Source organism: Podarcis tiliguerta (assembly GCF_965153285.1).
Source record: "Podarcis tiliguerta genome assembly, chromosome: 8".
Taxonomy (NCBI): domain Eukaryota; kingdom Metazoa; phylum Chordata; class Lepidosauria; order Squamata; family Lacertidae; genus Podarcis; species Podarcis tiliguerta.
In genome coordinates this window covers 27,634,464-27,648,365 of record NC_139541.1, presented here as the reverse complement: position 1 = coordinate 27,648,365, position 13,902 = coordinate 27,634,464, and the positions used below count along the sequence as shown (strand labels likewise).

The 13,902-nt window shown below is 42.1% G+C and overlaps 2 protein-coding genes across 4 annotated transcripts in view; one reads left to right on the top strand and one right to left on the bottom strand.

Annotated features, from left to right (window-relative positions):
* ANKRD27 (ankyrin repeat domain 27) overlaps nucleotides 1–6,065 on the bottom strand; it is a 70,645-nt gene extending 64,580 nt beyond the window's left edge. Inside the window, exons 1-2 of one of the 3 annotated variants that reach the window (XM_083453205.1) lie at nucleotides 5,932–6,065; nucleotides 5,465–5,548 (exon numbers count right to left, since the gene is read on the bottom strand). The gene's annotated coding sequence lies outside the window, so the exon portion shown is untranslated. Of the gene's footprint in view, nucleotides 1–5,464; nucleotides 5,624–5,684; nucleotides 5,841–5,931 lie in introns of those variants that run through there. The other 2 variants (XM_083453208.1, XM_083453207.1) reach the window with 2 other exon arrangements.
* On the top strand, nucleotides 5,967–11,885 carry NUDT19 (nudix hydrolase 19; the record flags this gene model as incomplete). Its single annotated transcript, XM_083453212.1, has 3 exons — nucleotides 5,967–6,683; nucleotides 8,697–8,904; nucleotides 10,883–11,885. The coding sequence occupies 3 exons, from the start codon at nucleotides 5,967–5,969 to the stop codon at nucleotides 11,116–11,118; spliced, it is 1,161 nt and encodes a 386-aa protein (XP_083309338.1). The 3' UTR covers nucleotides 11,119–11,885.
* Nucleotides 11,886–13,902: the final 2,017 nt, after the last annotated feature.

Below are 13,902 nucleotides of genomic sequence, written 5' to 3'. Positions count from 1 at the left end.
ATGTTATAATTCCACCAGGCATATTTTGCACAGCTAAGCACTGCATACAGACCAGGAATCTTAGTTTAAAACAAACAATGGTAATTTAAACATGCCAGCTATGGTTTGATGCTGGCTCATTTTGAAACTAACCATTTTCTATTTTAATCTGGATGTCAAGCCCAAACTTCAGTTAACTGAGTTTGTATACAATGCACAACTATGGCTAGTTCTAAAGTGAAGCAAGCCTTCACTTTCGTTTACGTACAGAAAAGGGAGAAGGCTGTGAGGCTGTGTCTGAACTGGGCCTTACATTATTTTACTGCAGATTTGAAAGCAAGGCAGGTCTTTATGTAGACATTAATATTTTTCTTACAAGTCATGTTGACAGAAGGATAATGAGAAATCAAATCAATCTCTATTTTCTTTATTTGGCAAAATCCATATCTGCTGCACGTAAACTCTGGGAAGCCTATATTTTTTCATGAATATTTCAACGTTTAAAAGTAGCTATTAAATCAGAGCCCATCATGTAACTTATTTATTTATCTCTTCTACAGTTGGCAAGGAAATTAACATTAATACAAAAACCTTAAGAATGCAATGTGAATTTAAGAAGATTTTAAAATAATTTGACAGAAATCAAATTCAGAGAACAGATTCTAAAAAATGACTACAGTGGTACCTCGGGTTAAGTACTTAATTTGTTCCGGAGGTCCGTTCTTAACCTGAAGCACCACTTTAGCTAATGGGGCCTCCTGCTGCTGCCGCCGCGCTGCCGGAGCATGATTTCTGTTCTCATCCTGAAGCAAAGTACTTAACCCAAGGTACTATTCCTTGGTTAGCAGAGTCTGTAACCTGAAGTGTATGTAACCTAAAGCGTATGTAACCCAAGGTACCACTGTACTTGTAATTAGGGTGCAGATTAGACTTTAGAACAAAGACTAGGTATATAATAGTTTCTAAATCTCCAGTTATAATGCACTTAGTTAAAGAGGAGGAAAAACAATTTCACTTAGCTACTTCATAGCAGTTAGATGTTCACTAGCACTTTTCTGGAAAAGATGGGAAATTAATTTAAAGGAAATATAGTAACAGGTAAGTCCATGAAGTCACTTACAGATGATCCCTTGTTTTTTATTAAGAATGGTTTTTATCCTTTAAGGACATTGGGAAAAAACTTTACCTCAAAAATTAAAATATCTGCACATATGTAAGTCATTTATAATATTAGGTTATATCTAATGCTAGTTATACCAAGAGTAGACCCAATTAATACACATGACTAATTTCAATGGGTCTACTCTGCATAATACCTAGCTGGGTACAGCCCATAGTCAGCCGGTTACCAAAAAAAACAATTACATAACTTGGTAACCATTAAGAACTGGTACCTGTATTTGCTTGTTTTTCCCTTGTCATTTCTATTGGACTACAGGCCTATGGATAAGGACCTTGTTATTTGTAATTTATATACAGCACGTAGAACATTTCAGGCATTCCATGAATGAAAGAAAAATAGCAATAATAATATTGCAATAAAGGAATACCAAATAATTCTCTACATTGTGGGTTGTATCCAATGTGGTGCTAAGTTAAAGTCCCTTGGTACTGGAAGTACTGGTTCCACTGGCAACATGTTTTGTATTGTTTCACAACAAAATGCAGAAGCAGGTTGCTGGTAACTTTGCTGCACAACCCCATGAGTTGTGCAATGCGTTTCCTCTATAACTGTTGCGAACTGGATTCTTCTGCTGTGTAACATTAACATTCCAAAAAAGTGAAAGGGCGAACAGAGAATGTTGGATACAGCCCCATATCTATCATATTTAAATAGGGCAATTTTATACTTGACTATTCACAAGTCAGCTCTACTGAGTTCACTGAACCTTACTAAAGAGTACAGTGGTACCTCGGGTTACATACGCTTCAGGTTACAGACTCCGCTAACCCAGAAATATTACCTCGGGCTAAGAACTTTGCTTCAGGATGAGAACAGAAATCATGTTCCGGCGGCGCAGCAGCAGCAGGCGGCCTCATTAGGTAAAGTGGTGCTTCAGGTTAAGAACAGTTTCAGGTTAAGAACGGACCTCCGGAACGAATTAAGTACTTAACCCGAGGTACCACTGTACTGCAGATAGGAAATGATGAGAAATATTAAGAAAAAATTAATGATAAACAGTTTGTATAGCATATAAGAGAAAGAGTGAGCAGATGTCCAGTCTTGCGTGTGTGTCTGATTATAGTTATGCTGGTGTTTCGTCCCAGTTTTTCCCCCAAACATAATCAGCCAGCTGGCTGACCTCTGCTACTCTGCCAAGCTAGCACCAAAATGAACTTGCAGCCAAGCAGTCTGGTAGGCCGCAAGAGCAGTTTACAGTTTTCAGCGTTCTTTTTTTATTTCTCAAGCGATTTCTATACCACCATTCCCCCCCCCAAAAAAATCACACAGTGATTTACAACAATAAGGTAACCTAAAAACACAAGAAACAGAAACATTAAAGTAATGATCCTAAGTTACACAATTAACCACATAATAAAAGTGTCTTAATCCATCAGCTTCCAAAAATCTGAAAAAAACTGAGTTTCTACACGGCATCTAAAAGAACGTAAGGTTGGAGAAACACACACTTCAGTCAAGAGGTCATTCAACTGATGTAGAATCACCAGTGAAAGGGCCTCCACACAAACACACTTCATTTAATGCAGGGACCACCAGGTGAGCCTTTTCCGCTGATCCTAATGCATAGGCAGGTTGATATGAGAGAAGGCATTATCTCAAATATTTATGAACATGAATTAGTAAGCACAGAGGATTTCAGAGTTTACACTCTGTACAAACTGGCATGGTCCAACTCAACAGTAAAAAAGAAAAAGGAAAAAAGTTGGTCCATTAGCCCCCACTACTGTACTTACAAACATAGCAAATACATTCTCCATTTCTCTGAACTACCGGTTTTTCCCATGGAAGGGAAGAACTGTAATAAAGTGTGGAGGTGCAATTTTGGTATTCTGCTTCCTGGCTTAATTGAAAGACAAATTAAAGGACACTAATCATGGAGAAGCTACTGACTGCATCTCCTAGGAAGGCCACTACTTTCAGGATAACAGAGATTCTAGGGAAGTGGAAAAATAATCTTTTGGATTTTGACACAGACTTGATTTCTCCTTGGCCACGGTGGTCACTGTGCAGTCATGATCTCACTCCTTCCTCATCTAAGATCACTCCCCCCAGTTGCTCTTTGCTACTGAGGATGTCACATCCACTGGCCGCAATCTCACTATCAGCTCCCTCTCCCAGACTGTCACAGTCCCATCCAAAGGCTGCAATTGCTTTTAAAAAAAACACAACAACAACAAGGCCAGGATAGAGAATGCCAAATGCATTGTGTATTCTGGATCTTCTTAGATGCATCTGTTGGCCTGCAGCCAAAAGCACTTTATGCTGCACTTCTGTGCATTTAGCCACACTTAAGACCATTGATTTCAATGAGCTTAGGGGGTGAGATCAGGGAGCAGTGTACAATAATTTCAACTGCTACATTGACTGGATCAGGGGCCAGCAAACCTTTTAAGCAGGGGGCTGGTCCACTGTCCCTCAGACCTTGTGGGGGGCCAGACTAGATTTTGAAGAAGAAGAAAAAAGAACGAATTCCTATGCCCCACAAATAACCCAGAGATGCATTTTAAATAAAAGCACAAATTCTACTCATTTAAAAACACCAGGCAGGCCCCACAAATAACCCAGAGATGCATTTTAAATAAAAGGACACATTCTACTCATGTAAAAACACACTGATTCCTGGACCGTCTGCAGGCTGGATTTAGAAGGAGACTGGGCCGGATCCAGCCCCCAGGCCTTAGTTTGCCTACCCATAGATTGGGTGGTAAAATTTCAAAGTTCTTACAGTAGCATCAAAATGTAGATATGATATTAATAATGTATAAATATGCAAACATATGTTTAGAATCATGGGAAGTGTGTGCACTTCAGGAAGCAGGTTGAGGCTCAATCACTATACTTATTGTATAAATTTTCGTTTGGACAGCTTGTCTGTAGATTCCCAGGATTCCCTAGAACAGTGGTGCCCAACTGGTGGGCCATGTACCCCAGAGGCCCGCATAACCCACCCGGGGGTCCATGGTACCATTCACATAACAAAAACCACTGAGATATAAAAAAAAATAAAAGTAGGAGGTGCATGGCTTGGCTTTTGAAAAACAGTACTTAGCTAATTGGGAGTATACAGATGTATACCCATGTAGCTCCAAACAAGTGTTAAACCAAACCAAGGCTCATAAGTAAACAACAACCCATGGCTTAAGATTTTGGTTTGTTGGCAGTAAACAAATCATAGTAAAACTGATGGACATGGTTCACAGGTTCAATAAACCATGGTTTAGCAACATATGTGAACCAGGCTACTGAGTCACCTTCCCAGGGGACTATAGACAGCACTATAGAAAGGTCACTTGCCAAGGAAGGAAGCAGGTAAGTCAGCACTTTCCAAGAGTCATTATATGTGTGCATGCAGTGCTCTGATTATGTGACACGTGCTGATCCCTCCTCTGCTGCATTGCAGTACTTCAGAAGAGTAAACACGAGTCAGGAGGAGCAGTGAACAAGCAGCAGAGAGCTACTGGAAGACAGTGCAGCATGTGCCATGTGGTACGCCTTGCATAAGTTAGCCTGCCACTAGTACTGAAGTAAGCTTCTGTACATGGGATGAGGGTGGAGCATCCTCTTGTCTTTTGCCTCAGGAACCAAGAGATATTGGGTCAGTTCTGCAAAGCTACCATTTACTCATCACTGTGGATTTGCAGACCTTACCCCTTGATAGTTGTACATTATAGACCCAAACACCTTATTCCATCTCTACCGTTTCACATTCTGAAAGGAATATTTCTTTCTTATTTATTTATTCTTGGAATAAAATGTTTAGATTTATATATCCCTCATGTACGTATACATCTCAAGACAGAAAATGTGTGGTTTTTTCTATCAACAAGACTGCATTTGAAGCAAGGTTTGTCAGAAGTGAGTCCCACAATGTTTTGTAAAACAATCTACAATAAACCATTGGCTGCAGAAGTACCAAGTGGGAATTTTCAGACAACTGAAAATGAATCTGAGTTTCTACAGGGTGCGTTTCAGTTTAATGCTGGAGACCGCCCCTCTTACACACACAATTTGGAAATAAGGAGAATATTTGAGCTGCCTATTATTTTTAGCCCACCCTTCCACCAAGGATGTAAAGTCAATCTCCTGTGGCTGTAGTCTAGCTAACAAAAAGTGATTGCCTTAGGGTCACCTAATGGACTTCATGATTTAGCAGGTATTTGAACCAAGATATCCCAGGTCTTCTATAATTACCTTACTAGCTCTAATTTCCCCCCCTAATTTTTACACTCATTTGCTTTCTTTGTCCCGGCCTGTCATTGTGAACCTTGTGTACATTTGCTTTCACTTATCCCTTATGCTTACCCTGCTCACACCATCTCTCTTTTTTCCGCTCTCTCCTTCCTTTGTTGTTCTTGGACTTCCACCTTCCTTAATGTGGCCTCATACCTGTTGAGCGAAATATTTTTTTATTTATTACATTTTTATATACAGCTCTTCATCCGAGGATCACAGGGCGGTTTACTGCATAAAAACACAAAATGCGGGACATAATAATTATAATGAATATACCACACAAAAACACATTTAGAAGGCCGAAGATCGTTCAACAGTCGAGCGCTGTTAAAATAACAATACTAATAATTTAAACACTACTAATAATCATTTCAAAAGCGAGACGCTGCTGCTGGGGGGGGGGGGGCACCGTTCCTTTTCCGAACGCCGGCCTGGCAGCCCTGAGGAGACACCGCGCCTCAAAAGGCGAGGCCGCTGGGTGGCGGCGGCAACAGGCCCGCCCTGAGGAGGCGGGAACGTGAGGGCACCAGACTCACCCTTGCCACCGGCCCTGGAGGCCGAGGCGCGCAACATGAGCTGGCGGTTGCGGCACTGGCGGGAGGCTGCGACACTGCTGCTGGCGGCAGGTGGGCCGGGCGCGTCTTCCCCTCGGCCCGCGGCGGCGGGCGCCTTCGACTACGAGCTGCTCCTGCTGCGGCGGAGCCCGCGGAGCGCCTTCCTGCCCAGCGCCCACGTCTTCCCGGGCGGCGTGGCGGACGCGGCCGACTTCTCGTCCGACTGGCTGCAGCTGCTGCCGGGCGGGCCGCGCTGCGGGCTGGGTTCAGTGCGGGGCGAGTGCCCGAGGGCGCCGCTCTTCGCCGCCGAGCGCCCGGAGCTGGGCTCGCCGCTGCCGGGAGACGTGGCCTTCCGCCTCTGCGCCATCCGCGAGGCCTTCGAGGAAGCCGGAGTCCTCTTGGTGCTGCCCGGCCCGGTCGCTGATGCCGCCGCCGCCACGGCCGCCACCACGGGCCCGGCCCGCCTGCTGCCACCCGAGCGCCTCCCGCCGTCCTCGGAGCTGGCTGAGTGGCGGCTGCGGGTGCAGCGGCAGCCCGGCAGCTTCTTGCAGCTGTGCCGCCACCTGAGCTGCGTGCCCAACATCTGGGCGCTGCGCGAGTGGAGCAACTGGCTGACCCCCGTGGGCCGCGCGGGGCGAGGCGGCCGCCGCTACGACACCGCCTTCTACCTCTGCTGCCTAGGGCAGGCGCCGCCGGTCGCCTCGCACGACGACGGGGAGGTGACGGCCTGCCAGGTGAGCGGGACGGGGACGAAGCCGGGGCCGCGGGAGAAAAGGCGCGCTCTCCTCACATGCTCGCTTCAGACACGAGGCGATTTTGGTCGTCGTTGTTATTATTATTATTATTACTACTACTGCTACTACTACTGTACTACCAATGCTATTTTTCTAGAAAAAGAGGTGCTAGAATTCACCACGGACGTCTTCCCTTGTTCTCTTATAATGGCGAAGGCGCCCACCTGAGAAGTGCCAGAACTGAGTTCCTGTGGCTGGGGGGAAAGCCCTGACTACTACTACTACTACTATTGTTGTTATTTATTATTACTAGCTGGGGTGGGGGGCATGCCATCTTCACATGCTCAATTCAGACATGAGAAGATTTATCATTATTATTACTATTATTATTATTACTATTATTATTATTATTATTAGCATGGGGTGGGAGGGAGGTATGCCGTCCATTTGCTTCCAACATGACGTGATTTCTAAAAATTATTATTACTAGTATTATTATTAGTGTGGGAGAAAAGGCACTCTGTCTTCAGGCTGGAGGCTTTGCCATCTACACTAGGGAAACATTTATTTATTAGATTTATGATGTCGCTCCGCCACAGATGTCAAGACGCTGAACAGGATTCTCTCTTTAACCCCAGTGCCCATTTTATCCTCACAACAATCCTGTGAGGTCTGCTAGGCTAGGAGATGGTTACTAACCAGGGGCCACTAGCGAGGAGAGTGCCAGTAAATTGAATGCCAGTTGCTGGAAGCGACAGGAGCGGAGAGTGCTCTTGCACTCAGGCCCTGCTTTGGGGCTTCCCATTAGGGGCATCTCCCCAGCCTCTGTGAGAACAGGAGGCTGGGCTCTGGATGGACCCCTTTTGGCCTGATCCAGCAGGGCTCCTCTTACATTAGGCAGGTTAGGCTAAGGGATGCTTACTAGTCAGTGGCCACTAGCCATGAGGGTGGCAGTTTGCCTCTGGATATCAGGTGTCAGGAAGTAAAGGGCTGTTGTGGTCATGTGCTGCTTCTTGTGGCTTTTTCATTGGCATCTGGTTGGCCTCTGCGGGGACAGAATCTTGGGGTCAGATAAGCCTCTGGCCTGATCCAGAAGAACTCTTCTTCTTGGGACTATAGCCCAAGATCACTCAGCAAGTTTCATAGCTGGTGGGAAGCTTAAACCCAGATCTTCCCAATCCTGCTCTCTAAATAGCCCCCTGCTGGCTCCCTTGCATCAGCATTCCCTTCTCTCAGCTCACATAAAATAGACATTCTCTTCCTTAGACTGCAAGTCTCAGCGTGCTTACCAGAATGCAAGGCCTGCGTAGCACAATGGGATTTATGCTCGGTCAAACGGTGATGAACATGTTCACAGTCTGAGCCCAGAGACTGGCAACATGTTATGGACAATGACCTTGGCCACATGTTGCTTGAAACTACACCCTTTTGGTGTGTCCCGTGTAGGACTGGCAGGATGCCAGGTTCAAGCCTTGCTCAACCCTGAAGCTCACTAGGTGACCTTGGGCCAATCCTTGCAGGTTTGAGGCAAATAGCAGCTAGAGAAGGAATACTTTTTAGCAAGAAACAACCAAGGAGCCTTCATTTGGATCAGGAGAAAGTTTCAAATTTGGTTTACCTGGCTTTTATTTCTTCCTAATAGAAGAAACCGGTTTTAAGCATTTTTTAAAGAAGCACAAAAAATATGTTGTTTGGCTTTTGGCCTGACCAACCTCATAAGATTGTTGTGAGGGTAGTAATGGGGTGTGGAGACTTGAGCTTTTTGGGAGAAAGATGAGATCAAGCTGGAGAATCCATAGTGTAGCCTTTTGTAAAAACTCTGCCCCTAAATATCTTCTGACCTCTCCTTTGCTTTCCCATAGACCTGAAGGCACAGACATCACATTTATTTGAGCATTTAGAGTTGTTGCAAAATTATATTTTAGTGCAGAAACAATTCAGGTGGCTCAGAATATTCCTTTCAATGGGAATTCACAAACTATGGAGATCAGCTTATTCTTCATTCTTTTTCAGTGGTCAACGCCCTCAGAAGCTGTTGAACTCTTTAAGTCCCAAGACATCTCGATAGCACCACCTCAATTTTATGAATTCTGCAGACTCTGCAATTTCACATCACTTCATGATCTGCATAGGTTTGCCTCTGAACGAGCCTTAGAAGGATGTGAGCGTTGGATGCCTGTTCTGATGATTGCTTCAGATGGCCATATGCAGATTTTACCAGGTAGATCAACATGGCATTTGGATTCGTTATTTTAACAATGATAAGTTTATTTTCATTCATTGGGAAAAACAAGTACTTTCAAATTCCAGTGCATATTATTAGGATGGTGTTTTGAAGAAGAATTGATTTATTTACAATTTCCCAATAAGGGAGGTCTATTCTGAATTGTTTGGTATTAGCCACTAGTGTAATCTGTGGATCTTGTCTATTATTAGGCTTAATGCTTGCTTCTTGAATGATGTTATAAATATTTCTATGCAATTCTATGCATCTTTTCTCATAAGTTAGTCCTACTATATTCAGTAGGGTTTACTCCCAAATAAGTGTCCATAGGGTTGCAGCCTTACTGTGCAATCCTTTGCATGTCATTTAAGAAGTAACCCTAACTAAGTACAGTAGGGCTTCTTAATAAATGACTTTAGGATTCCAGCAGTAATTATTTATCTGCCACAATTGTGAAACTAGTGTGGCTCCTTTCATTTAGTATCGTCAGTGTACTGACCTTGACCTCTGTGTGAGGTCTGCTACTGACATAGGCATTCATTTTCTTTTTATATTTTGCCTTGTTAATAGCCTTTTAAAAAGCAAGAAAACTCAGTTACAGGTTTAGCTACAACTTTTCATTACTCAGCAAAGCAGGCAAAAAAGAAAAGGGGGGGGGGATTCAACCTTGAACCCTGCTTCTTCCCAGAGCTATAATAGTTGAGCTCCAGATTTTTAATATTTATATCTGGCCTGTCTTCCATGGTGGAACTCATGGCAATGTAGACAGAGTTCCCAGGCAGTCTTCTATCTACGCCAGAGGTCGGCAACCTAAGGCCCATGGGCCAGTTCCGGCCCATGAGCTTCCTGGAACTGGCCCACAGCCGTTACGTAGATTGGCATGGGGATTCCGTGCTATTTTCTCATGGTGCCATTTTTTTTCTCGCTGTGGGGACCGACTTCCGAGTTGGGAGAGTGCCAGAAATAGTGTGTGTGCATGCGCACAGGCGCTCCTCCGTCCCGGAAGTGCGCCAGAAATAGCTTGAGCACACACGCGGGTGTGCACTCTCCAGCTCACCGAGAAGTCTAGCAGGGAGTGGACCGGACCGGCCTCAAAAAATGTTGCCGACCCCTGATCTAGGCACTAATCAGATCCAGAGGTGCTTAGCTTCAGTAAAGTGGATGTCTCATGTGTATTTAGATCATGCCAACAAGATAAGCAGGTAAACAAAAAGACTGGATGAGGTGGAGTATCAGGAAAACCCAGAACTGCCTCTTTGCTTTACTGGGGAATATAAATGTATATTATTCCTCTCCAGTTTATAGCTGGCAAACCCAAAAACAAATAACCTTGTCAGTTTTCTGTTTTTGGTTCAGCAGTGTTGTGACCATGCATGTAACCCTGTGTTCTGCAGATACTCTATCGAAGTTCCTTTTTGCATATACCGGTACTTCTTAGTCATGCAGAACTGTGCAACTGCTCTATTCTAACTGCAATTCAGACAAACCAGGATTTTGGTTTATTTGAACTAACTGTACTTTCCCATTTTGGGACATAATAGGAAAGTGTTTTCTTCAAAACCATGGCCAGAAGCACCAAATTTATTTTCTTCATCCATAGAGAGGATAGAATAGCCCGAGGCTACTTATCCTAGTAATTGTAACTCTCAGTATAGTATTATGTCTGAACTGAGCATATTTGTATGTGCAGGCTGGGCCTTAAAGCTCTTGTTTCCCTATAAATTCATTGTTCATAATATATTCCTTGGCACAGATAGAACAAGACCCACTTTATTAGTTCATTGGAATACTTGATTACTTGCATATTTGTATGCCAAGAAAACCTTTATGAAAAATACTGTCACAAAACCAGTTTTGAATCTTATCAAACCATCCAACAACAAAATAACTTAAAATCTCTAGAAGTACCTAAAATGAAGTTCACTGAAATACTGAATATTACATAAAAATTTAAGTTATGCATTATATTTCTTAGGTGATGAGCTATATCCAGAAGATCCCGATTTTACAGGAGAAAGAAAACCAATGTTGATGACAGATAAAAAGATTGAAGATCTAATGAAAGGCGCCAGTAGACTTCACCGGATAGTGACACAAGACCATAATAATGTTAATATCTATGTGAATATCCAGCCCAAATATAAACACATCAATCCAATAACAATGGACTTTAAAAGGGGTAATAATGCAGATTGCAATAGTAAATTATAATATTTTAAAAATAGTTTACATATTTTTATATCTACCAACACAATGGCAGTTCCTGAATAAGCTGTCCTGGGAGCTTTACATCTTGCTAAGCAACATGTATTTCAAACGTAGCTGGAATTAATACACTCTTGTGCCACTTTATCTACATCAAGCCTTGTGTGAATGATTTAGGCTTTCGTTTGTGTACCACAGTAATTATTTCCCTGGCTAAAATTTTATGCAAATGTGCCAATTCTGGGGTGGACATCTGTCTGCTAAGAACTTGACCTTAATCTACACATTTATGGATTTAAGGCACTGAAGAGGCAGTGGAGCAATAGTTACCCATGGCTACTAAAGACCATTTGTCAGTATTGGGATAAACTGGTCCTTTATCAATATAATTCAGTATCTTGAACTATTCTGCTTTTCTCATTAAAATGTGGAGACACTGGATGTTTACTCAAAAGTGATGCTCCCTAATTAGCTGGGATTCAAAATGGCAGTTTAGGATTGCAGCTTTACATGAGCATAAGTTCTGTAAATTCAATCAATAATGATTATTTTTTAAATATTCAGAAGCTCTGCTTTTGGAAGGCACTTTTCTAGACACACTAATTTGCTAGTGCTGTCTAACAGCAATAGAATTAATTCCATTGTATGGTTGGGTCTTCAGTTTTTATATTTCAGAATGTCAACTGATGTGCATTTAAATTAGCATTTAAAACGCCAAATTGTAATTTATTTTTAGAATTTATTTTAAAAATAAATATTTATTTTTAGCAACATTGCTTTGGCTGTTTTTATCATTGCTAAGATATACTGATCCATTACACATCTTGTTTTCTTTAAAATTAAGAAGAGGCCCTATTAATAGTTTGTGTGTGTCAGGAGCTTCCTTATTTTTAAAAACATAAAGCAGGAAGTTGAAATTAAAGCCCTCCTATTACATTTCACGTGTGTCCACACTGGAGCTTTTGAGCTGTGTCTGACTCCTAACTAGTTTGAGGAATGAATAGAAAACTACTGAAAAAGTGTCCTCCGTGTGTGCCGGTTACAAAGGGACTTGGGTTTCCTCCATCCCATCTTCTAGCTGGAATTAAGAAACTGAGACTTGATGTAACATAAGGGGAGGAAGTAACACAGACCAAGAGAAATGTCTGTCTCTTTAGTTTTACGTTTTGGGTGTTGAAATAGCTAAGCAAAAGATAACAAACTGCAACCAAAGCAGTTTTACACAAATTGCCTTGCTTTGTCTCTGTTGTACAAAAGGTTTTAGAATGTGCACAGAAGATTTATTGAACCATCTATATTTAATGTTCCAAGCCATCACTGTGTATATAGTTTTGTTTTTAGAGAAACTATTTACCAATCACACATAAATATTAATTAGGCTTAACTGAACCCTCTGACTATGCTGTATCTCTTAGAATGCTATTATATTAGCTGTATTTCAGGTTTGGTTTAAATATTCCACATCTGTTGTCAAGACCAGTTATCACAAATAATATCAGTCTGTGTCCAGCCAGCTCTTGCTCTCAGAATGTCTTCTAAAAAAAACCCCAAACTCTCAGATCTCTATACAGCTGACTCACGACATGCATGGGAGTTACATTCCAGAAATAGTACATAAAGTCATATTTGTGTATAGTCAGATCCATGGGCGTAGCCAGGATTTTTGTTTTGGGGGGGGTAGAACTTCAGATATGTATTGATTTTGATTGATTTAGGAGGGCAGTTGCCCCCCTGCTGCCCATGGCTACACCCATGGTCAGATCAACTCCTTGGAACTTAGGACTTGCCTAAGATGTAGCAAACTACATCTCTCCCCCCCCCCCCAATTTTTTTTTTTGTGGGGAGTCACGTGCTTTAGATGTGCACTAAGTGCACCTTAAATGTATGATGGAAGAGGATCTGCATTAAGTTTATTTGGTGGCAGTGCAAGTTGTTCCCTTGCTTATACCTCTCTTAACAGGCTCCAAGTGGGGAGGCAAAACCTTAAAGTATATTTGTTTCTCCACCGAGCAGCGTGGAGGTTGTGCAGGCTGAGCAAAAGCGGACATGCCTGATGATGGAGTTGTTACCAAACAACTCCTTCATTATAAGAGGGATGGAATCCCTTTTAAATACTGTTAATGTGAGTGGATAGTGTTCATGTGGATGTCTGTATATAAATAGACATACACACACATTCATTTCCCCCTCAAATTGCAGTATTAACAGGGTTTTTTTTTTTAAAAAAAACAATTGGACAAAAATGTGTTCGTGTACACACAGACACACACGCACCATTTCTCTACTTGATTAGTTTGTTTTTAAAATGTTAATTGTTGAGATGGAAAGAAGATAAAGCCCCTACCAGAGAAGAATGGCAGATTAAATTGATGGATTATTCCCAATTGGCAAAAATGACTGGAAGAATCAAAAATCAGGAAGACCAAAAATTTTCATAAGGAATGAGGCAAAAATTTATAATTTATCTTAAAAATCATTGTAAACAGTTAAAACTGTTAGCAAAACTGGAATAACACTTGTAGTTTAATGGTGAAGTTTGGACATAATGGAGATGTAAAAGATCTGGATTATCATAAAAGATGTAGGAGGAAATGATTAAGAATAGGAAGTCCAGGAGATTCTTTGGAATCTTGTTTTTATGTTGTATGTTGGATATGTGGTTGTAAAACTCTGACCTGAAAACCAAATAAGCAATTTTTTTTTTAATGTTAATGTTCACACAAAAAAGTAAGGGTTTTTGGTTTTTTTAATACCGCGACAAAAGCAAAATCGGCCGCCCGTCGCTGACAC